General features: G+C 43.0%; 1 protein-coding gene across 2 annotated transcripts in view; it reads left to right on the forward strand.

Annotated features, from left to right (window-relative positions):
* The first annotated feature begins 519 nt into the window (after nucleotides 1-519).
* The window catches only part of Klhl12 (kelch like family member 12), a 36,931-nt gene continuing 12,321 nt past the window's right edge, over nucleotides 520-25,129 (forward strand). The window contains exons 1-6 of one of the 2 annotated variants that reach the window (XM_052737010.1): nucleotides 520-650; nucleotides 3,496-3,734; nucleotides 8,644-8,797; nucleotides 11,302-11,519; nucleotides 18,264-18,413; nucleotides 23,549-23,663. In XM_052737010.1, the coding sequence (XP_052592970.1) occupies nucleotides 3,540-3,734; nucleotides 8,644-8,797; nucleotides 11,302-11,519; nucleotides 18,264-18,413; nucleotides 23,549-23,663 (832 nt within the window). In that variant the 5' untranslated portion in view covers nucleotides 520-650; nucleotides 3,496-3,539. The remainder of the gene's footprint in view (nucleotides 651-3,495; nucleotides 3,735-8,643; nucleotides 8,798-11,301; nucleotides 11,520-18,263; nucleotides 18,414-23,548; nucleotides 23,664-25,129) is intronic. The other variant, XM_052737011.1, reaches the window with a different exon arrangement.

The raw sequence follows: 25,129 nt of genomic DNA on the forward strand, positions 1-25,129 counted from the left end.
CTCTTTGAGAAGGTCCTCGTTAGTTTCCCTCATTGTCCAGTTTCTGGCAGTACAATCAATCCACAAGTTCCTTCCCCTCGGCTTGGAGTGAAAGAAGTAACAGCCTCATGGTGACAGGTCCACTTAGGACCCAGAGGCTTGTGGTCCCCGGGCATTGAAGGTCCTCCCCACGATGACAGGCAGCCTGATGGATTATTCACAAGCGACCTGGAGAATTTTGAAGTTCGCGTGGGCCAGCTGAGTGTGAGGGGGACGCAGCCTACGCAGCCGCCTGCCGTACCGCGTGGGGACCGCCAGCCTCGGGCCCTTCGCCTCGGGCCCACGCGCCCGCGCGGCACGCCCCCCTCTGTCCACCCCTTCCACTCTCTCTTCCGCGTTTTCTGAACCCTCCGGTCCGCAGGGCCTCCCGGCTCGGAAACGCCCTCGCGTGACGTAACCTAGGCGAGCCCCGCCCCTCCCGCGGCGTGACGTCATCACGCCGCGCGGCTGCCGAGCTTGGAACCTGGGGTAGGACGGAAACTGCTCCGCAGCGGCTGGTCCGGGCGGGCGGCGGCGGCGGCGGCGGCGGCGGCGGCGGCGCTGCTCCGGCTGCTGAGCCGCCTGAGAGCCCCCGCGCCCAGCCCCTCCGCTCGGGCGGCCACGGAGCCCAGGTGAGTGGGTGCGGCCGTGACACCCGACCGTCCCCCTCTGCCCTCAGCCCGGGGCGCGGCCTTCCCCCGCAGCCCCGGTGACCCCCCGGGTCGGGAGGAGACGCGGTGGGGCGCCGCAGGGTTAGCGCTGCCTTCTCGGCTTCCCCCGGAGCAGCACCTGCCTGCCCCGGGAGAAGGTTTCACCTGGAAGGAAAGAATTCAGCCGAGAAACAGTTAAAGGAGAAGTTTATTTAACAAAGCAAAGCTACACACTCCAAAGATGGGAGTGGGCTTTCTCGGAAGGCAGGTGGGAGCAGCGCGCTGGGGTCTGTGTTGTGGGTTTTAAAGGTTTTTTTTTTTTTTAAAGAGAACTAAGGAGGTGCATGATATATTCGTGCATAGAGGTAAGATGACACCCTTTCCCTCCCAAATTAGAGTGGACCTCATGTCCCCTTGAAGGATATTCCTCCCCCCACCCCCGCCCCCAGTAATCTTGAAAAAAAAAAAATCAAGATGCTGGTGTCGAAAACGCAATACATTGTAATGAAGCCAGTCTTTTGAGGATGCAGACCCTTCTTTAACGAACCTGTTGGCAATTTAAGTACTCCGGTGCCTTGGTTTCTCACACAGTGGGAATATCCCAAATACAACTTCACGGATGCTTCGCCACAGGGGTGCATGCTGTCTATGGAAGGGCTTAGTGCAGCATGGTTGGTTTCCTTGGTTCTGGCGTTAAGTTCCTGCTAACCAGGAGACACAGTTACCAAGATACAGATGCAGCATTCCACGATTACCGCCTGTCTAACTCCTTGCCTACCTAGGTCGCTCTAATATTTGATAATGGTAAGCTTGGCGTTAGCAGGGAAGAACTCCATTATTTTTTCCTCTTAATTTTAGTCTTCTAGAATTTGATGCCCCTCCCCCCATTCAGAATGGAACCCCTCTATTCAGATATTAGCAGAAGTTCTAGAATATGCCATTTCTGAAAGGAGACAAATGTGTTCAGGCTTTGTGCTCGGAGAAAGGTTGTTAGCCTGAGGTTACTGTAAGTTTTGACACCAACCTTGAGTTCCGATCACAGGGCGAATCCTGTAGTAAGACACCAGGAAAATTTCATAATCTTACTGAGAATTCAGCGAATCCCTAGAGTTTCTTGCAGCTCACAATTGAAACTATGTTGATTTAAGGAAAGCTTTTAAACAGAAACCATTTACTTCAGAGAATCATCCCCTTGTTTTGTAAAAAATAGATGTTGCAGAGTTGTTGGTGGGAGGGTTGAGAGTGCTTTTGATGTAACTACACGGAAGATGAGAACTTAGAACCTCAGTTTTACTTTTCAGAAACTATGATTGTGAACTTGGGAAGAAGAGTTTCTTTTCTTGGTGCATTTCAGAAAGTTTTGCATCCCAAGTAAAAGATTGTTCTCATAACCACCTCCATCGCATGCCCATAGTATGACTAAAGTCTGTCCACTCAGGAAAGTATTCCTCACACTGCCTTTCAGATACATAATTATTCAGTAGATGCATACAAGTGAACTTTGCAATTCTGGCCGTGAACTTTGCAATTCTGGCCGTTCTCTGATACCCATAGGGAATTGGCTCCAGGAATCCACAGATAACGAAATCTGAGTGTGCTGGTCTGTGGTTTGGTTTGGTTTTTTGAGATGGAGTCCTGGCTGGCTTGGAACTCATTGTGTAGACTAGGGTGCCCTCCAGCTTGCAGCGGTCTGTCTCTGTCTCCTGAGTGCTTGGATTCCAGGGGATGCACCAGCACACCTGGCTCTGAAGGTATGCAGTGTACACCAAGGCAGTTCATACCTGAAATAATAAAGTTGTTTTATGCTGGTTAGTTTTGTGTCATCGTGACACAAGTGTGGTCATCTGAGAGGAAGGCACCTTCATTAAGAAAGTGCCTACAGAAGATCAGGCTGCAGTCAGGCTGGTAGGGCATTTTCTTAATGAGCGATTGACGGGGGAGGGCTTAGCTCACTGTGCCACCCCTGGGCTGGCAGGTCCTGTGTTCTATAAGAAAGTAGACTGAGCCAGCTAGCCGGGTGGTGGTAGTGGAGGGAGAGGCAGGCAAATCTCTGTGAGTTCAAGACCAGCATGGTCTACAGAGTGAGTTCTAGGACAGCCAGGGCTGCACAGAGAAACCCTGTCTCAAAAAACCAAAAAAGAAAAAAAGAAAAGAAATTGAGCAAGTCATGAGGAACAAGCCAGTAAGCCACCCCTCCACGGCTTCTGTATCATCGCCTATCTCCTGGAGTATCAGTTCCCACCTGGTTTGAGTTCCTACCTCTTCTTCCCTCAATGGACTGTGAATCAGTATATGTAAGCCAAATAAACCCTTTCCTCCCCAAGTTGCTCTTTTTGTTTTTTGAGACAGAGTTTCTCTGTGTAATCCTGGCTGTTCTAGATCTCACTCTGTAAACTAGGCTGGTCTTGAACTCAAGAGATCAGCCTACCTCCCAAGTGCGGGGATTTAAAGGTATGCGCCACCACACCCGACTCCCAAGTTGCTTTTTTGATCATGGTATTTTAACACAGCACTAGTAACCCTGACTAAGATAGTATTGTTTAGGGAAAATAATAAAAGTCTGTACATGTTTAAAATCAATACTTTACTTTTGAATCTTTTGATCCTTGCTTGGTTGAATGCAAACACGTAGAACTAGTAGAATTCAGAGGAAGAAGACCTAACTTATTGATGTTGATGTTAGCTAGATTGTGATAGTGCTGCCAGCGTCGGGAATGCTCTGTACTCGTGGAAGTTTGTGTTTAAGGAAGCCCTTTTTTAGTTCCTTAATTTGTAAAGCTAATTGTGTGTTCAGTTTCCCACTTCAAATATCTCTTTTCTCTTGTAGCTGCATTGCCCAAGGATTCCTTTGTTCTTTCTTCCTAGTGCTTGATGGGCGGCATTATGGCCCCCAAAGACATAATGACAAATACTCACGCCAAGTCCATCCTCAACTCAATGAACTCTCTCAGGAAGAGCAACACTCTATGCGATGTGACATTGAGAGTGGAACAGAAAGACTTCCCTGCCCACCGGATTGTGCTGGCTGCCTGCAGTGACTATTTCTGTGCCATGTTCACTAGTGAGGTGAGTGCAAGTCACCGCTGCATAAGTGAAGTCACATAGGGAACCCTGTAGTTCTCTCATTTCAAGGAACAAAATAGCACGTGTGGGTGACTTGGCTGGTCTGTCTGACCAGCCAGGTGAGTGTCCCTTTCTTTCTTCACCGTTCGTTGTGTGTCTTCTGAAGGGGCTGCTCAGTCGGAGAAGATGATGTTTCCCAACAGAATACCATTCTTTGGTCAAGAGTGTAGGAGCTCTGCCCTATTAGAACTTCCAAACAAGCTTTCAATCAATCAATCAATCAATCAATCAATCAATAAACTTAAAACCAGATATAGTGGCCCACACTTATAATCCCGACACTTGGGAAGCAGAAGGATCATCATAAATTTGAGGCCAGTGTGGGCTACAGAATAATACCCATCTCAAAAACAAAACAAAAACACTTAGCAATAAAAAAAATAGTTTGGTAAACTAGTGAATTTGTATAAATTTGTATAATGTGTTAGTTAAATAGGTAAGCTCTGAATAAGATGTGTAATGGCTTCCTCTTTTAAATTACCAATAATCGTAGGAAATGAGTATTCCTTCCGCCAATGTAGATTTCAAATGAGGAGAAGAGGGGAATTTAATGAATGGCTATGCAGTATTAAGTTAGCCGGGTGTGGTCGCACATGCCTGTAATGCCAGCATTGGGAGGTGGAAACAGGAGGATCAGGAGTTCAAGGCTGGCCTCATGGTGAGACTCTGTCTCATAAAAACTAAAATAAGGGCAGGGATCTAGTTTAATTGATCAAGTGCTTGCCCAGCATACACAAAGCTACAAGTTCAAGACCATCCTTGCCTACATACAGAGTTTTAGGCCATTCTAGGCTATATGAGACATTTTCTCCAAAAACAAAATTAATTAAAACAAAACAAAACAGGGCTAGCAAGGTGGTTCAGCAAGTAAAGACACTTTCCACCAGACCTGATGAACCCGATTTCAATTCCTGGGACCCACATGCTGGAAGGAGAAAACCAACTCTGGCCTGTGTGTGTGTGTGTTTGTGTATGTGTGTGTGTATGTCTATGTGTCTATGTACATTTGAGATGGCTAGGCCTGTAAAGGAGCCAGATGTGACACATGAGTTTGGTCCCCAGAACTCACATAAAGGTAGAAGGAAAGAACCCACTGGCCTCCACCCATGCAGGGCATGTGAGTCGTGAAAGAATATAAAGCTAATGGGTTTTCTAGTTTTAACTATGTCATGGGTTTTTCTTTCTGTGTGGTGAAATAGTGAATCAAAATGTATAAAGCCCTAAGGGAAGTGCCACATCTTCAGATGGCCATCCTGACTGTGGAAGCTCACTGAGAGAGAGAGAATTGGGGAGCAGGCAAGTGTTTGAGGGACTCATCTAGCTGTGTGATACTTTTGTTTGTGAGCTCATTCCAATAAAGTGTTTTTAAGTTTCTACCAAGTAAAAATAAAAATATTTGAACAAGTCTTTATAAATATTTTAAGTTTAAGATACATGAATAATTATTATGTATTTAAACTTAGACATAAATTATTTCATTATGCTGACTTTTTAGTTTTTTGTTTTTAAGATTTAAGAAAAAATTGGGGACTGGAGAGATGGCTCAGTGGTTAAGAGCACCGGCTGCTCTTCCAAAGGACCTGGGTTCAGTTCCCAGCACTCACATGGGGATCCGATCGGTACCCTCACACAGAATATATATGGGCAAAACACCACTGCATATTAAATAAATGAATAAATCTTTAAAAAAAAAGATTTAAAAAAATTTGTGTGTGTGTGTGTGTGTGTGTGCGCGCGCCAGCATGAATTTTATGTGCATCATGTTCAAGCCGGTGTCCTTAGAGTCCAGAGGATGTCAGGTCCCCTGGAACTAGAGTTACCGTGGTGTGAGCCGTCTGATGTGGTGCTTCAGGAACAGTAAGCACTTTTAACCATCTCCAGCCCTCTGGTTGGGTGTGTGTGCTTCTGTCTTTGAGACAGAATCTCACTATATGGCCCAAGTTGGTCGGAAATACTCCATCTTTCTGCCCCAGCCTCCTCAAGTACAGAGATTATAGGTGTGGGCCACCCATGCCTGGCTATGATAAGACTCTTTAGAAAGCATCTCTAACCACCAGTATTTTCTTTAGGTAGTACCTGTCACCGTAGTGAAGAAGTAGTCGCTAGAACCAGATAGGAGCGGAAGTATGATAATAATAATTATATTTATGGGCCTGGGTACAGTGCCAAGTTCATCATTCACCCTGGGAGTAAATATTACATTTCATTTTACAGATGAAGAAGGGTCTCAATAAATGTCTTGCCCAAGGTCACAGAGCTTTGGAATGCTGCATGCAGATGGGCTCTGCCTCTGCAGCTTGTGACTGTAAAGCCTAGTTCTTAACTCCTTTGCTCAGTCATAAGGCTGGTAGGTGAAATAGAAAGCTCTCAGGTCATTCTGGCTAATCCAGGCTAATTTAAAAACTGTCTTGAGCTGGGCGGTGGTGGCGCACGCCTTTAATCCCAGCACTCGGGAGGCAGAGCCAGGCGGATCTCTGTGAGTTCGAGGCCAGCCTGGGCTACCAAGTGAGTCCCAGGAAAGGCGCAAAGCTACACAGAGAAACCCTGTCTCGAAAAACCAAAAAAAAAAAAAAAAAAAAACTGTCTTGAATAATGCAACAGCACAGATCTCTAGCCTATACTGCTCTCCATGATGTCTGCCTCCCCCCCCCCCCCCCCCCCCCCCCCCCCCCCCCGAAGCATTGGCATTTAGCTGGGTGGTAAGGGGTGTTCACCACAAGTGCTGAGTGTGAAATGGGCTACGACTGCCAGCTGCTGATTTGTCTGTCCTGTTTGCTGTCATCTTGCAGAAAGTCTGTCTGCACTGTTTTTTCAACACCAAGAAATTTGTAGTCTTGGAAAATAACTCATTTCTTCTCATACACAATTCTTTTTCTGTTTTAAACAAGGCTTCTCTGTGCCTGTCCTAGAACTCCTGTAGACCAGGCTGGCCTTGAACTTGGAGATGTGCCTCCCTCTACCTGGGATTAAAGACAACGTGTATCACTAATGATTTTTTTTTCTTCATGTATGGGATTGGTTTTGTAAAGAATTTGTTTTGTTACTCTCTGGGCTAATGGAGAATTCAAAGATGATAAAGCCGTTTAATTACTAATGGAAATACATAGAGTGTTGTAATAGGAGTTGGTTGTGTGTGTGAGAACGCACGGGTGTGAGTGTGCTCACCCTTGTGAGGCCATTGCCACTTGTCCTCCTTAGTAACCCTCCACCTTACTTTTTCAGACAGGGTCTCTCACTGAGCTTGCTGCTTGGTTGACAAGTGAGTCGTGGGATCTGCCGGTCTCTGCCCTAAGGCTCTGAGGTCACAGGTGCCTTTTCAATATTTTGAAAAACCACCAAACAGCTGAGTTGTGCTCTAATAGGCTGATTTTTTTTTTCCCCCCGGTTTTTCAAGATAGGGTTTTTCTGTGTAGCCCTGACTGTCCTGGAACTCACTCTGCAGACCAGGCTGGCCTCAAACGCAGAGATCTGCCTGCCTCTGCCTCCTGAGTGCTGGGATTAAAGGCCTGTGCCACCACCGCCCGGCTTGCATTTGCTTTTGATAAAGGATGTCACATCCAGCCTAGAGCATCTCTAGCTCACTGCAGTTCTGTTGCTCCTCCCCCAGGCTCAAACAGTTAACAGAAGAGCCCCTTACAGTGGTCTGCATGCCCCTTTTCCATCCTGATGGTCTCTGAGGTCAGATGAGAGGAATGTGGTAATCTCGGAGGAGGTTGTAGCTATAAACCTCAGAGTCCTGTTTCTATTTTATCCACACATGGTGGCAAACGCTTGTAATCTCAGCCCTCAGAAGTCTGGGGCAAGAGGGTGGTTACAAGTTGAAGGGCAGCTTGGGCTGCACACTGAAAACCAGGCCAGCCACAGCGACCTAGCATATGGGTGGTAGGCAGGAGAAGAGAGATAATGCTTTATCATCAAGGCACATGGACACTAGTGGTAGCTTTATGAAACTTTTGTATTCTGTTCTCTAAGACATCTATGTTGGTTTTAATATGGAATCAGGTTGTTAATTAGTCTCTAAAATATTTGATATTCTACTGTTCACTCCTAGGGATACAGTCAACTGCCCACTCTATTTGCAGATTTACAAATATATACCATACTTGCTATATACAAATCAAATAAAATAGATGATTATTTAAACATTTTTAAAAAAAGATTTATTTATTTATTATGTATACAACATTCTGCCTCCATGTATGCCTGCAGGCCAGAAAAGGGAGTCAGATCTCATTATAGATGGTTGTGAGTCACCATGTGGTTGCTGGGAATTGAACTCAGGACTTTGGAAGAGCAGCCAGTGCTCTTAACCTCTGAGCCATCTCTCCAGCCCCCTGATTTAAACATTTTTATAATATTATTTTATGAGTGTTTTGCCTACATGTATGACTGTGCTTTATGTGTGTGGCTGTTGCCTGTGGAGGTCAGAAAATGACGTCAGTCCACTGAAACTGGTGTTACGGATGAGTGTGAGACACCATGTGTGCTGGGAATTGAACCCAGGTCCTCTGGAAGAGCAGCCACTAGTACCCTTAACCACTAAGCTAGCTCTCCAGCCCCAGACTATTGTTTTTAAAAGATGTGTATTTAGCCGGGCGGTGGTGGCGCACGCCTTTAATCCCAGCACTCGGGAGGCAGAGCCAGGCGGATCTCTGTGAGTTCGAGGCCAGCCTGGGCTACCAAGTGAGTTCCAGGAAAGGCGCAAAGCTACACAGAGAAACCCTGTCTCGAAAAACCAAAAAAAAAAAAAAAAAAAAGATGTGTATTTAATTAGTACCAGCATCCCTTTAAGCTCTTAGGCTTAGATTGTGGAATTAAAAGTACCATTCTTGTCTACCTCACGACTTTTCAGCTTTCAGAGAAGGGGAAGCCATATGTTGACATTCAAGGTTTAACTGCTTCTACTATGGAAATTCTGTTGGACTTTGTATACACAGAAACAGTACACGTGACAGTGGAGAATGTTCAAGAACTGCTCCCTGCAGCCTGTCTACTTCAGCTGAAAGGTACAGTTGATAAAAGGTGTCCTTGTTCATGACTCATTAGCCCTGGAAGTGTTTTTCATTGATGTAAAATTAATCAAGAGACTTTCAGAGACCTGTCTAGAAGCATGACTTTTGAATCTTTGAGCATGAAAGATCAGATGTATTTAAGAGCAGTGCAGAAGAATCTCTCCAGATATGAGTATTTGGCTCTTGTAAAAGAAAACGTTTAAACTCTTTCTGCTTTTGACAGTATGGAAGAGCCAGGTGTGGTGGCTAAAAGTAATAATCCCAGCACTTAGGAAGCTGAGACAGGAGGATTGTGTGAGTTTTAAGCCAATTTAGTCTATAAAATGAGACTATGTCTCAAAACCAAACCAAAGGACTGAAGAGATGCCTCAGTGGTTAAGAGCGTGGGCTGCTCTTCAGGACAACCTGTGTTTGAGTCCCAGCACCCAGTTGGTGCTGTACAACTATTTGTAACTCCATTCCAGGGAATCTGGTGCCCTCTTCTGGGCACCAGGCATGAAAATGGTACACAGATACACATGCAGGCAAAGCACCCATACACATAGGATAATTAAACCAAACAAACAAAACAGAAGAATGGAAAATACAGGAATTTCCTTAATATATACATACATACATGTGTACCTACATAGTACTCATGTAAGAATTGCCCAAAAACTGATAGCATTCATTGCCTGGAGAGATACTGTTTACCTTGTTATTAGATGGCTGTGGGCATGGAGAGGCTAAGAGGACTTGTCATTATAAACCTTATTATATATTTAAGTCTTGGAATCATGTAAAATATCTTTTTAAAAAATTTATTTAGGTTTATTTTTATTAATTTTTTACATGAGTAATTGTTATGCTTGAAAGTATGACCTTTGGTGGCCACAGAGATCAGAAGAGGGGGTCAGGTCCCCTGGAACTGGAGTTACAAGCAATTGTGAGCTGTGTTCTGGATGCTGAGAACTGAACCTAGATTTCTTTAAGAGTGTCAAGGGCGGTGGTGGCGCTCGCCTTTGATCCCACACTCGGGAGGCAGAGGCAGGCGGATCTTTGTGAGTTCGAGGCCAGCCTGGGCTACAGAGTGAGATCCAGGACAGGCTCCAAAACTACACAGAAGAAATCCTGTCTTGAAAAAAACCAACCACAAAAAAAAAAAAAAAGAGTGACAGGTGCTTTTAATGGCTGAGCCATCTCTGTAGTACCCTTGTTTGGTTTTGGTTTTGGTTTTTGAGACAGGGTTTAACTATGTAACTGTGGATGTCTAGGAACTCGCTGGCCAGGCTGGCCTTGAACTCAAGCATATCCACCTGCCTCTTCCTCCTGAGCACTGGAATTAGAGACGTACACCACCATGTCTTACAGAGTTATAAAATTAAGAATTAAGTTTATGCAAGATGCAGTGGCACACGCATTTAATCCCATCACTCAGGAGAGAGATACAGACAGATATTTGTGAGTTTGAGTCCAGTCTGTTCTACATCATGTGCTCCAGGCCAGCAAGGACTACATAGTAAGACCCTGCCTCAAAACACAAAACAAAAAAGCATTGAGTTCATGCACCGCACATTCTTTTTTCCAGTGCCAGGGATTGAACCCAGGGCTTTGTGCATGCTGAGACACTGCACTAGCAGAGCTGCTTTTCTGTTAAGCTACATCCCAAGCTTTTATTCTGAATTCTCTAGTTAGAGAATTGTGGGATGGTTTTCCTTCACTGGAGGGCTTGTTTGTCTGTTTGCTTATTGAGACAGAGTTTCTCTATGTAACACCCCTGGCTGTCTTGGAACTCAATTTGTAGACCAGGCTGGCTTCTAACTCACAGAGATCCACATGTCTCTGCCTCCCATGTGCTGGGATTAAAGTGTGTGCCACCACACCCAGCCTCACTGGAGTTTTAAAGTAAGTTTGATATAGGGATTAGAGAGATGGATGGCTCAGTGGTTAAGAGCTCTTGTCTTCTAGAGAACCTGGATTCAGTTCCCAGCATTCACATGGTGACTTGCAACTGCCCTTAGCTCCAGTTCTAAGGGATCTGTCTGACAAGTATCTCCTTGGGCACTGCATGCCATGGTTCATTTATATACATGCAGACCTAATACTTATACACATAAAATAAAACTAAGTAAATCTTAAAACAAACAAACAAACAAAAACTTTATATGGAGGAGAAAATAAGAAAATTGTAAATTAGTTACTGTTTTTAGATTGGTTCCAGTAGCTAAGAATTTACAGCTTCTGATGGTGTGAGTGTCCTTGAAACTAGGTCAGACTTGCTACACTCATTTTAAAGATGAAGCAGAAGCAGAGATAAAGGACTTTTAAAAGTGACATAGTACATAAGACAGAGATAAATTGAATGCCTTGACCATAAATTTTCTAATTTGTGTGTTAAGGTGTGGAGCCAGTGTTCTGATAGATAACATGTAGAGAAGATATTAAAATCCAAGACTGTAAGACCACTTCACAGTTAGCAAAGTATGCTGAAGTCTGCTCACTGCCTGTGTTTGTCCTAGGTGTGAAACAAGCCTGCTGTGAGTTCTTAGAAAGTCAGTTGGACCCTTCTAATTGCCTGGGTATCAGGGATTTTGCTGAAACTCACAATTGCGTTGACCTGATGCAAGCAGCTGAGGTTTTTAGCCAGAAGCATTTTCCTGAAGTGGTGCAGCATGAAGAGTTCATTCTCCTGAGTCAAGGAGAGGTGGAGAAGCTAATCAAGTGCGATGAAATCCAGGTACAGCTTTGGCTTGCTGTCATGGTGTCTTTAAAACTGGGCCGTTACACATTGCAGAGCAGGGGGAGAGACCATACCATGTTCATATTATTATTACTCCACATTGTAGAGTGACCATACCATGTCCATATGATTATTACTTCACATTGTGGAGTGACCATATTATGTCCATCTTATTATTACTCTACATTGTAGAGTGACCATATCATGTTTATATTATTATTACTCCACATTGTGGAGTGACCATACCATGTCCATATGATTATTACTCCACATTGTAGAGTGACCATACCATGTCCATATTATTATTACTCCACATTGTAGAGTGACCATATCATGTCCATATTACTATTACTCCACATTGTGGAGTGACCATACCATGTCCATATTATTATTACTCCACATTGTGGAGTGTCCATACTTTGTCTATATGATTATTACTCCATATTGTGAAGTGACCATATTATGTCCATATTGTTATTATTACTCCATATTGTGGAGTGTCCATATTATGTCCATATTGTTATTAATCCATATTATGGAGTGTCCATATTATGTCCATATTATTGTTACTCCATATTATGGAGAGTCCATATTATGGCTTCATAATCAAATACCCAGATTGGTGCCAAAGGTTTTAATTTATTTGCATATTTATGAAGGAAAAAAATCTGCCCCTTTTCAAATATATTCATTCCAGTGGTAAACGAATAAGCAGAAATTGGAAATTAGGGAAATTTCTATGCAATACTATATCCACTGGCTGTGTAGTAGTGTCTGTTTGTTGTGTCCAGGTATAGTTAGGCTGAAAATGGGAGCGAGGAATCCAGTAGAGGGCTGATCTGTCTTTGAGGCCTGTAGCTTAAATCTCCAGTGGACTAGATCTTTAGTTAGCAGCTTCTCGAAAGATCCTCAGAGTCAGGTCCTGTGTCATGTGCACCTGTTGAGTTCATTTCTCCAAAAACTGAAATATATTACCAAGCTTCTGTTCTGGGTTTAGATGAGACACATTAGAAAGTATCAGGATTGGTTTAATACTTTTATATGCTGTAGGACAGTTTACTACTTAAAGAAATTCCATGGCCAATCCAGCCAGGCATGCTTTTTCATACCTGTAATCCCAGTACTCAAGAGGCTGCTGAGGCAGGAGGATCATGAGCTTGCCTTGGCAACATAGTGAGACCTTGTCTCCAAAAAAAAGAAAAAGAAAAACACCATAGGAGAAAAGAAATTCTGTGATATACTTTGTGAATCAAATGGATTTTTATGTTTTAAAATAGAAGGTTTTAAGTGCACTGTTACTGAATTTTAGCCAACCTTCCTTTAACAACTGTTGTGAGGCAAAACTGCTGAGACCATGTTGGCAAATTGCTTGCACCTAGAGGGAGTTTATTCCCCAGTTTGACTTTCCTGTCAGCTAGAGAGACACTCTTAGAGATGCTGCTGAGTCAAAAATGTGCTGGTCTTGTTCTCCTGATGGTGCTGCACTTGTATCCTTGTTCAGATGGTGAGAGGCATGGCCACTAAATGTACTCTTCACATTTAGGAGCCAGTAGTTAGCTAGAAAATTATGAGTCTCCTTTTTAAAATTTTATTTTAAATAGAGCCAGGATTCAAGTCCAGGCAGTCAGCTAGATGTGGTGCCACACATCTATAACTCTGCTGTTCGGGAGGCAGAGCTGGGAAGTTCAAAGCTATGCTGGACTACAGAAGAAACTCTCAAGAAACCAACAAAAGAAAATAAAAGGAAAAAATTTAAAAGCTTGGTGTGGTGTGTTGGACCTTTATTTCCAGCACTTAGGAGTGGAGGAAGAGAATCAGTTAAAAACCTTCCTTTGCCAATAGTGAGTATCAGGCTAGCCTGGGCTACATGAGACCCTTTCCTAACAACACCCAAAATAGGCCATGTGTTCTCAAGGCCTTTCTTTTCCCCACTGAGGTGCGAGCTCAGCACCAGGTGCCCAGTTTGCTTCCAGTTGTCCTCATCAGGAGATTAGCACAAACATCAGTCATTTGGGACCTCTTGTAGAATCTGGATAAAATAAGATGGAACAGAAGATCAGAGAGCTGACCATAATCAGGCCAGTATGAAAAACAACTTAAGCATTCTTTTATGTAGTTTTCCTTCCACGTATATTAGGACTGGCCTTTGCTTTTTTCTGGAATGACAACAAAAGATTTTTTTTTTCCTGTTCTATAAACCAGCCCCAAATTGGAACCAGATGTCTTGACTTCCACTTGCTAAAAAGCATTTCCTCTTATTAAATGAAACAGTAGCACCAGGCATGGTGCTGCTAGTCTGTAATTCCGTAACTGACAGTGGGAACGGTGGTATCACGAGGTTCAGGGATTCAAGGTTGTTCTTGGTTCCAAACTGGTCTGGGTTCTTGGACTTCTCAAAAAAAAAGAATATGCAGCAAACTAACAGTGCTTAAAGCAGTGGGAAACAGTGTATCGTAGTGCCTAAAACAGCATGGGCTTCACAGTGAGACTTAGAGCATTTGTGATGTGTTACCTGCTGGTTAGCCTTTCTTTCCCTCTTCTATAAAATGGAGATAATGTTAGCACTTCCTACATTGGACTGTCTGTCTCAAGCATTAAATGACGGTGCCTTGTCTGACACATTAGAAAAATCTTTGTGAAGAATACTTATTTTTCCCCGTTATGAATCATTAACTTCTCTGCACATTGAGTAGTTTCTCTGCAATTTTAATTTACTTGTTTTTAAACAAAAGACAATTTTCTTAATAATGGCTATCCTGCATCCTCCCCAGCTTCTGTCAGTAAGATGGATTGCCTTGATCTTCCACGTACTTGTCCAGAATTGCCACAGCCGAGTCTAGCCTATTGTGCCAGAGAAGACTTGAACCCATCTTCGACCTCCTAGCCCTTCTGAGTGTTCTCCCCTTGGTCATCACAGCAGTTTTTTGTTGGGGTTTTTTTTTTTTTTTAGATTTATTATGTATACAGTGTTCTGTCTGCAGGCCAGAAGAGAGCACCATTTCTCATTACAGATGGTTGTGAGCCACCATGTGGTTGCTGGGAATTGAACTCAGGACCTCAGGAAGAACAGTCAGTGTTCTTAACCTCTGAGCCATCTCTCCAGCCCAGCATTTTTTTTGTTTGTGTTTTTTTTTTTTTTTTAAACAAACATCTCTGTTACTGCCCTGCTTGAAACAGGACAGCAGTACCAAATGATGACCAGCAGTCTGGTACTTACCTCCACCTCTGTCACCACCCTTCTTCCTTTCATCAGACGAGACAGCTAAAATGTCCCCAAGTGCCAGTTCTTTATGCTCTGTTCAGTGCTGTCCATTAGAAAATTCTTTCAAGATGGATTGAATTCCCTTGTCTAGTCTGATAGCCACTGGACATGGTTGTTGAGCTTCGGGACGTAGCTAATACAGCTAAGATGCTGGGCTCTGTTTATTTTAGTTAAATGCCACTCCTGTGTCAGACAGGACAGCTGGTCCAGAGCTTCTGGGTGCACTTTTTTTTAGAGTGCTCTTGGGGATTTTGAGATAAGATCTTAGTCTACATCTCTAGCTGGGCCTGAACTCACTACGTAACAACCCTCCTGCCTCAGCCTTCTAAGTGCTGGTATTATCAGTGTGTGCTGGCACTTCTGGCCCTTTGAGTACTCTCTTTTTTATTCTTCCTGGCTATTTGCTACTTGTTTGCCAGATTTCAGCTTACTACTTCAGGGAAATTTTCCTGACTTATCAGCCTGTTTAATAAAAAATAAAAAATAGCCTTTTACTCAGCCTATTTAACTTTGGCACAGTTGACTGCACCTTAATCTGATGCTATTTCAGCCAGCAGTTGCAATTCCTGGCAATTGCTTCCCTGGCAGTGCCTGGCTGCTGAGGCCCCAGCCTGGTGGGAATTCTGTTCCTGCAGGTACCAGCTCTGTTGCTGCCACTAAAGGTAGCTTTATCTGAATCTCTACCATACTATTTATAAATAAGACTAGAGATTTAAAGGCTGGGATCAAAACCTGCTAGCTCAGAGAGGCTGAGTAGCAACAGCTAACCTTCTCTCCTTGCTGGAGTCTTCCCAAAAGAGAATGTCCTTCTGCTCCACCGAAACAAAAAAGAAATCATGCCATTCCAGATCCCTCCCTACTGCTTCTGGTGTGTCTCTGTCTCTTCCAGATGCCCTCTGATGCTCTGTGATTACCTTCTGTCAACTAGTTGCTAACTCAGCCTCCTGACCCAAGGTTAATTTTACTTAACACAAATGCAAACTCTGGGTTCACCGTGTGATTAAATAGACCCTAACATTTCCCCCTTTTTTTCTAAATAAAAAGGAAAGGTTTTAATTCTGACACAGTAAAACTATGTGCAATAAGAACAATTATCAAGTAAGGATTACATTCACAATGTCCAGTCCATTTGTATGTGGCAAGTTTAGAAAAACCAATCTATCCTATCTTAGTGAGTCCAGAGTTTGGTGCCTAATTCACTTTCTATCCTAACCCCAAGCTATCTTTTTAGACCTTAAAACATTTTCTTAGATAAACAATTTAAGCTTTTATGTTTCTCAGCCTTATACACTTTATACTTCTTTTGTGAGTTTCTTTTCTAAATTTGGTAACAAGGAAAACTGTAACTATAGCCATCTTGTCTTCAACTCCATCAGAGACCTGAGAAGGATCTAATATTACCTGAGTAAACAGGAAGTAAAGAGCAGACAACTTCAAAAACTATAGAAAGGACAGAAGCAGCTGACTGCCTGGACAGCCATCCAAGGTGCCTCTGCAACACTGGGGTGTCCATCTTCAGCCTATAGGCCTAGAATATCTGACAGTCTTTTCTGTGAAGCAGGAATTTTGAAGAACTGTCCTACCTCATCTTGGCAAAGTTCAGCAGTCACCTTCTTTTGTGTCCTGCTTGTCCAATTTAGACAGTATATTGTCAGCAGTCAAGGCAAGGGCAATTTCTTGCCCAATGCTAACTTTGCCACAATAAAAGTTAACTCCATATGGAGGTTCTTCAATGCCCATTATCCTTTTTTGAAGTAAATTGATGCTACCAGAAGCAGACATGTCTCACTGTCATGAAAAGCCTTAGGTTTTTAAAACATCTTAAATGCCATATATTCTATAGGTCTCTGGAGTGTTTGAAGACCACCTGTCTATCTAAAAATGTATCTGTGTTTAACATTGAAAAAATACCTAACATAACTACAAGTTTGATCATTATAGATGACTACTAAACTGTATTTCTTAATTACACATTTTTAAATGAGCTGCATAGGTAAAATACCTTAAACAAGAATCAAAACATATATACAGTGTAACAAAAATAACCTTCAGTTTGTATCAGTATGCAAAAATACCTTAAATAAGAGTAGGCACGAGCCGGGCGGTGGTGGCGCACGCCTTTAATCCCAGCACTCGGAGGCAGAGCCAGGCGGATCTCTGTGAGTTCGAGGCCAGCCTGGGCTACCAAGTGAGTCCCAGGAAAGACGCAAAGCTGCACAGAGAAACCCTGTCTCGAAAAACCAAAAAAAAAAAAAAAAAAAAAAAAAGAATAGAAACATGTATAGAGTGTGTTCTGACAAAATTTACCTTAAATTTGTATCATTACACAAAATCCATACCAATGTAAAATACTTGAGATTTATAGTTGCTCTTTAAAGTGGATTCAATAATCTACCCTTTTATCCTGTCCTTGTTATTTTTGTCTCAGCTCTGCTACTTTCCTATATAATTTTAATCACAACAAGAGTATAGTAATTAGTAGTTGGTGGTCCTCACCCATAATCCCAGCACTTGAAAGGACAAGATGGGTGGAGAAGATGAAGGCCGAGTCTGGCCTACAAGGACTGTGCTTGATTCACCCCTGTTCTGTGATCAGCTTCAGTGAAGGCAGTGCTTGGCACTTAGTAGTTCAGTGCATGCATCAAATGAAGGAGCATGCCAAGACATGTCTGCTTTCCAGAGTACCACAGTTCCGGGGGATTGGTGTGCAAGGTGGTGTTTTTGTTTGCTCTCATCGAGTCACAGCGCTTTGAAAGATGCCTCAGATCACACGTGCCCAGAAACTGCTGAGAGAGCACAGGGCCGACACAGAGGTGTCTGCTTCAGAAAATCCCAGCTGTTCTTACACCTATTGCTCTTCTAGTGGCATAATACAGACTTTAGAGGGTGTGTCTTTATCTATTTGCCATGTATAATCTAAGTTCCTCCCCACACCCAAAAAATGTATATGTATACACACACACACACACACACACACACACACCCCTATATATCTGAAACTATATATCACAAACAGCACAGAATCTAATACATAATAGTTGTTTAAATGCTGACTGACCATACTTTGAAAGCTGCAGCATTATGTTTGATGATAAAGTGAAATTCCTGTTTCAGAGGCAACTATGAATACAAATTATTTCAATTTTAATTAAGATAACAGATTTCCTCTCCCATGTCAACTGAAGTTGCAAAAATGACTAAAAAAAATTCAAGAATGGATACAGTTCTGAAAGGAAGGCCAACATGTGACCAATGGTTTATTAAATACTATCTGTCTTAGTTCTTTTTAAGTTGCATATAATTCTCTTCCTGTATCTGAAAAGACTTTTCCCAGAACCTCCACACTTCTGGAAGATGGGAAATAACAGTAATGGAGGACAGGGAGCAGAAAGGAGAAAGTAAGCATGGTTGTTTTTAGTTTGTGGGAAACTTCCTAACTGGGAAGGCAGAAATCCATGACGTGCAATTACTCATTGCAGGTGGATTCTGAGGAGCCAGTCTTTGAGGCTGTCATCAACTGGGTGAAGCATTCCAAGAAGGAGCGAGAGGAATCCTTGCCTGACCTCTTACAGTATGTTCGGATGCCGCTGCTGACCCCCAGGTACATTACAGATGTGATAGATGCTGAGGTAAGTCATGTGAGGCTCTCGGTATCCGGAACCTCCACTAACTCCGCAGCCTAGTGTGCCTAATCAAAAACCAGTAGTTTCCCTGCAGCAGGAGTGCTGGAGAGGCAAAGCTGGGAACTTCCTAGGCAGAAGAAATGTTAATTACTTAGCAAGTCAGGCTTCTGTCACAAATGAAAGTCCACAATTTAATTTTGTGCTTTGCTGTCTTTTTGTTTTATAATGGACTGTGTTCCCTCCTCTGTTAAACATAAATTGCCATAAATTGCTCTGAAAAAAAAAAGACAGGAGTTGCTTTGCTTAGCAAATCATGCTTTTACTTCTAGTAAATCTGATTTACTTAGTTTGATGCAGTTGAGCTTTCTGTTGTTTTATAAAAGTATTTCTCTAACTTAAGTTCTCTGTGATAATGTTTTTATAATTTATATGTACTGCTGCTTAAGGACCAGCCTCCAGCAGCTCAGATATTGAGGGGGAACCACAGAGTCGGCCAACTATAAAACTATAATCACTCAATTTGACTTTTCTATCTGAGGAAGTAAAACTTAACTCTCTGGGGCTGACAAAAAAGGGAAACACATACACACACACACACACACACACACACACACACACACACACACACACGTGTACTTGCACATCTCCAACAAGTCAGGATCTCACCTAGGGTGCTGATGAATGGCAAGCCTTCAGCAGGTCAGAGAAACTGAAGAGACGCAGAGCAGGTGGACAGACAAACAGACACACGAGGACTTGTCTGAGGGCCAAAGCTTAGTTCTTCATTTTATTATTCTTACTGTTGTCTGTTCTACTCTGTTCCTTTTCTGGTCTGTTTTTCCACCCTGAAGTTTTCCTCTTGTCTCTTGATGTCTTCCTTCTAACTTTCCTTCTACAGCTTTCCTGGTGTTTTCCTTCTCTGTGTCTTTATTTTTCCCTTACAGCTTATATACCCCAGTAGAATCTTTCAAGCAATATAAAAATTACACCATGACTACATACTATTTTTCAAGTGAATGATTACAATGACTACAAGTAAAAAACAACATGTTTTCCATATCCCTTACATGGTTAAACATTTTATGTATTATAGGTGAAAAACAAATTATTCCCAAGAACCCACAAGCAACTTCTTATAGATTAACAGAATGTAAGCAAGCAAGATATTTTTCTCACCCAGTTCTTTTATTGACAGGCTGCATTTTAAGGTTACAAAGAAAGGATCAATTTATTATTTGATAATAATAATTATTATCACTTTAATACTTATTGCAAAAGATTTTATAAGGAATCTTAAAAGAATCACAAATCTAAACTTTATATATAAAAAAGAATCAGTCAACTCTATTTAAATCCTTAGGGTGCATACCCACTCATCAGCAGTTTATTTTATATCAGGAAGCTGAGGGCAGAAATGAGTACAAGGAGTTAATCATCACCCTTCATCATCAACCCATCCTAGCAAGAAAGGTATGTCAGCCAGCAATAGCCAGGCTGTCATTGTTCTTGTTTCTTGACCTCAATGAGTCCCTTGCTCAGCTATTAAAAGTGTGCCTTTCTAAACTTCACATTGTTTTCCAAGATTTTCTATCTCAAAGCCATTACCAAAGTCATCTTAACCTTAAGTCATTATTTAAGGCTTTGTTTCAGCTCTAATGCACACACAAACCTGTAAACACATCTCTCAACATTAAGATTTATAGAACTTGCCGGGCGGTGGTGGCGCACGCCTTTAATCCCAGCACTCGGGAGGCAGAGGCCGGCGGATCTCTGTGAGTTCGAGGCCAGCCTGGGCTACCAAGTGAGTTCCAGGAAAGGCGCAAAGCTACACAGAGAAACCCTGTCTCGAAAAACCAAAAAAATAAAAAATAAAAAAAAAGATTTATAGAACTTGAGTTAGCTGGGCTTCTGGGACTCAGTTGTTTTCTTAATTATTAACCTAAGCCATGGTCTATGTGGCTCCTCAAGAGAAACTAGCTGTGTGACATTTCCTTGTTCTGTTTTTCTATCTTGTGCAGCACTTGTTTTATCAGGGTCAGTGGGGGTGGGGGAAATCATCTCCATAATAATCCACAGGTAATTTGCCCCATAGAATGGGATATGTATATGTATATCCATGAGATAATCACACTACATTAAGGGCAGTGGGGATCTCCCACACCCATTCACACACCAGGCCAGATACCAGAGAAAATGGCAGCGGCAAACGTGCAATGAAAGACACAGCAGTAGCAGGAGACGTTCTGGGGCCAAGGCTCTCAGGGCCTTGCCTGTCAGAGATTCACCCATCAGCGCTTTGCTTCCTGGGGGCCCGATCCCCTGAAGTCAGTTGCCACCTACTCCTCAGATGTGACCACTGACATTTATGTGTATACCATCTGTGTTATCTGGACTGCTGACATGGTTTACTTTTCTTTTGCTGTGATAAACACCGTGACCACAGACAACTTGGGGAAGGCAAGGTTTATTTGGCTTGCATGTTAGAGTCCATCGTCAAGGGAACCCAGGGCAGGAGCTCAGAGCAGGAACCTGGAGGTAGGAGCTGAATGAAGCAGAGACCATGAAGGAACACTGCTTACTGGCTTGCTTCTATTGCTCAGCCTGCTTTCTCATACAACCCAGGACCACCACCTGTTCAGAAGTGGTGCCCCCCACACTTATCCAATCTGATGTGGGCTGTTCTTCAGTTCTTCAATTGAGGTTCTTTCTTACCAAGTAATTATAGCCTTTTTTTTTTTTTTTTTTTGGTTGTTCGAGACAGGGTTTCTCTGTGTAGTTTTGGTGCCTGTCCTGGATCTCACTCTGTAGACTAGACTGGCCTTGAACTCACAGAGATCCGCCTGGCTCTGCCTCCCAAGTGCTGGGATTAAAGGCATGTACCACCAACGACCGTCTGTGATTATAGGTTTTATCAGATTGACACAACTGTGTTTTGGCAAGCACTGATTTATAACATAGGTAAAGCCCAGTAACTGAGTTACTTCTTGGCCAAGACCTGGTCATTTTGAAATTAATCATAAAAAATGGTTTTTTAATTGTTCACTTTACAAAATTTGCTAGGTCTGTTGTGGTGAAGGCTTGTAATCTCAACTCTTGGTAGAGGGAGGCAGGAGGATCGATAGTTCAAGGCTAGCCTAGGCTAAGTGAGACCCAGTCTCAAACAAATAAACAAAACATAGAGGGGACCCCCCCCCAATAAAAAAAGAATTTCAGGCTAGTTAGTGTCACATCTCAGTTCATTTTCTGCTCCTTATGGTTTCTTTCTTAGAACATCTGTGTGTTAGTTTCTTGTTCTGATGAAATAGCTGACGAAAGCCCCTTCAGGGAGAACAGGTTTGCACTGGGTACAGTGAAAAGGTGGAGTCCGTCCTGAGGAAGGCTTGGCAGAAAGCATGGAGCCCTGGGTCACAGTGCATCCACAGTCGGGAAGCCGAGAACGAATGCCGGTGCTCAGCTGCATCTCTCCTTTTTGTTAGGGTTGGACCCTAGCCCGTGAGATAGTGTGGCCCACATTAAGGGTAGGTCTTACCTCTTCAGTTAAACCTTTCTGGAAACACCCTCACAGACACACCATTGGTGTGTTTTCTAAACCAGTCAGGTTGATCGTGAGGATAACCTTCACACCACCCTTCTGGCTAGGTCTTTACATTGTGCTTTGGTACATAGGTTCTGGAGCCAGAATCAGGCTGTAATCCTAAATCAAGCATTCCTGTATGGCCTTGAAGGAGATGACCTCAGATTTTTTTTCCCCTCTGTGCAGCACGATCACCTACCTCATACATTGTTGCCAGTATTCATATGCGAAAGCTTTTAGAGTCATATCTCTTACAACAATATTTGCTATTATTTATTTTCTTTTCCAATACATTACTGAAAATATCTTGGAGTCAAGCTTATAAACAAGAGCTTATATGAGTTGGAGATCCTAACAGGAAACAGATGGTGTGCTCCAAATGGTACAGGTTTAAGGAAGGCTTACTTATCTAAAGGAGCTGTTTACAAAGGTATAAATTTGGAGAAACAGCTCTCAGTCTGAATAGCCTGGGTGGAAAAGTGGTTATCAGAACCTGAAGGAAAAGAGCAGGTAGAATCACTTGAGGAGGCCTTGAGAGGAGCCTTGACCTTCAGTAGGACTCATCCCAGCTAGAAGCCAGTGTGCAGATGTTACTGACAATATTTGTATGGGCCAATCTTCTAAACCAGAGAGCAAATAGAAGAGGGTACAGAGAGTCTATGGGAGCAGATGCTATTAACAGAGTTTTGTTTTCTGTGTGGTATATGTGTGTGTACATAAGCATGCACATGTAGGCCAGAGGCCAGTCTTGGGTGCTGTTCCACAGACCATCTGCCTTGGTTTTTGAGATACGGTCTCTCACTGGTTGACCTGGAGTTTCTGATTGGGCTGGCAACAAGCCCAGGGATCTGCTTGTCACCCTGCTAGTGTGGGTGTCACTCGTGTGGGGTACCATGTCTGGCTTTTATGTGGGGTCTGGTGATGGAACTCAGGTCATTGTGCTTCTGTGCCAGGGAATTTACCGAAGTGAGCCGTCTCTCCAACCCCCATAGAGCACTGTGGGATGTAGATATGGGAGCTGGGCTGATGATGAATGCATGCCTATAGTCCCAGCACTCAGGAGGTGAAGGCAGGAGCATCGCCTGTTTAAAGTTATCCTAGGCTGTGTTGTAAGTTTGAGACCAACCTGGCCTACAGAGACCCTGGCAAAAAGAAAGGATGAAAAGGGGGAAGAAGGGGAGGAGAAGAGTAGGGAAGGAGAGAAGGGTTCGGGGAAATTATTCCAGAAAAGACATATTTTTCCAAAAGAGAGAGAGAGAGCATGTGTCTTGTCTTTTTTAACAGTGTCTTACTCTACATCATGCTGGCCTAGAACGCAGTATGTAGCCCTAAATTGGCCTTGAAATCTCAGAAATCCTTTTGTCTCAGCTTGCCAAGTGCTGGGATTACAGATGTGAATTACAGATGTGCTGGGATTACAGAAAGGAAGCATGCTCAGCTTCCCTTAAAATGTATACTAATCGATATGTACTTGTGTCTACATAAGTAAGTCTTCTTTATATGTGTCATTTTGTTCTTACAGTATTATAAATTTCCTGTGTGTTCACTCCTGTCTTCTGTATTTTAGCCTTTCATCCGATGTAGTTTACAGTGCAGGGATCTAGTTGATGAAGCAAAGAAATTTCACCTGAGGCCTGAACTTCGGAGTCAGATGCAAGGACCCAGGACAAGAGCCCGTCTAGGTAAGCTGGTGTTCCTAGCAGAATGAGGGGACATTTTCAACTACGTTTTTCAGATGGTTTGATATAGCTGGAAATAACATCTGTAATGCATACAAGGGACTTGTCTGGTTGTTTTGTTTTGTTTTGTTCTGTAGCTGAGGACCCAGGGCCTTGTACTTGCTAGGCAAGTGCTCTACCACTGAGCTATATCCCCAACCCCAGGACTTGTTTCAGACCTGCTTTTAATCTTTTTAGACATGTCACTGCCATTTTAAGTTTTTATATTTATATTTTTCTTGCTTTGTTTTTAAGATTTATTTTATTCATGTGTATTTGTGTATTTGTATGTATCTATATGAACGTCTGCCACATGTTTTCTGGTTTCGAAGGGGACCAGAAGACAGAATCAGACCTCCTGGAGCTGGAGTTACAGGCAGTTATGAGCCTCCTGATGTGGGTGCTAGGAACCAAACTCCCCTGAAAGAATAGCATGAGCTTTTAACCACTGAGCCATCTCTGTAACCCCTCTTTGTTGTTTTTAGTGGGAAATTCTTCCCATTTAAAATTTTTTTGTTTTATTTTATTTTATGTATGTGGTTATTTTGCCTGAATAGAGAATGTCTGTGTATCATGGAGGCTAGAAGAGGGTGTCAGATCCTCCTAGAACTGGAATTCCAGACGATTGTGAGCCACCATGTGGCTTCTGAGAATCAAACTTCTGTCCTGGAAGAGCAGCCAAAGCTCTGAATCACTGAGACATCTCTCCGCCTCCAGTGTTTTTTAATGTCACAAATCTGTTTGTCTGATATTAAAATACATAAATACAAAAAAACCACCCCAAATTCCACCACACAGAGGTACCTATTTAAAGAGAAAGGCGGAGAGAGGGAGAAAAGAACTGGGTTTGAGAGATCACCTAGGGTGAAGAGCACTTCTGCCCTTGCAGAAGACCCACATCAGACGGCTCACTACCACCAATAACTAGTTCAGAGATCTGAGACCCTTGTCTGCTCTCACAGACACCTGCACACTTGTGCTGCACATAAACTCATGCAGGAACACACACATGCATAAATAAAAACATGCGGGGTTGGAGAGACGGCTCAGCGGTTGAGAGCACTGGCTGCTCTTCCAGAGGACCAGGGTTCAATTCCTAGCACCCATGTGGCAGCTCACAACTGTCTGTAACTCATTACAAGGGACCTGACATCCTCACACAGGCAAACAAAACACGAATGCACATAACATAAAAATAAATAAATCGTTAAAAATATGTAAATACAATTTTAAAAATATAATAATATTTAAAAAACATATGGGCGGTGGTGGCACATGCCTTCAATCCCAGCACTCAGGGAGGCAGAGGCAGGTGGATCTCTGTGAGTTCAAGGCCAGCCTGGTCTGGAGTTCCAGGACAGCCAGAGCTATACAGAGAAACCCTGTCTTAAAAAAAAAAAAAGCCACAAAAAAAGAACTGTTAGGAAAGG

Source organism: Peromyscus californicus, unplaced genomic scaffold, assembly GCF_007827085.1.
Source record: "Peromyscus californicus insignis strain IS unplaced genomic scaffold, ASM782708v3 Scaffold_14__1_contigs__length_90479793_seg_2, whole genome shotgun sequence".
Taxonomy (NCBI): Eukaryota; Metazoa; Chordata; class Mammalia; order Rodentia; family Cricetidae; genus Peromyscus; species Peromyscus californicus.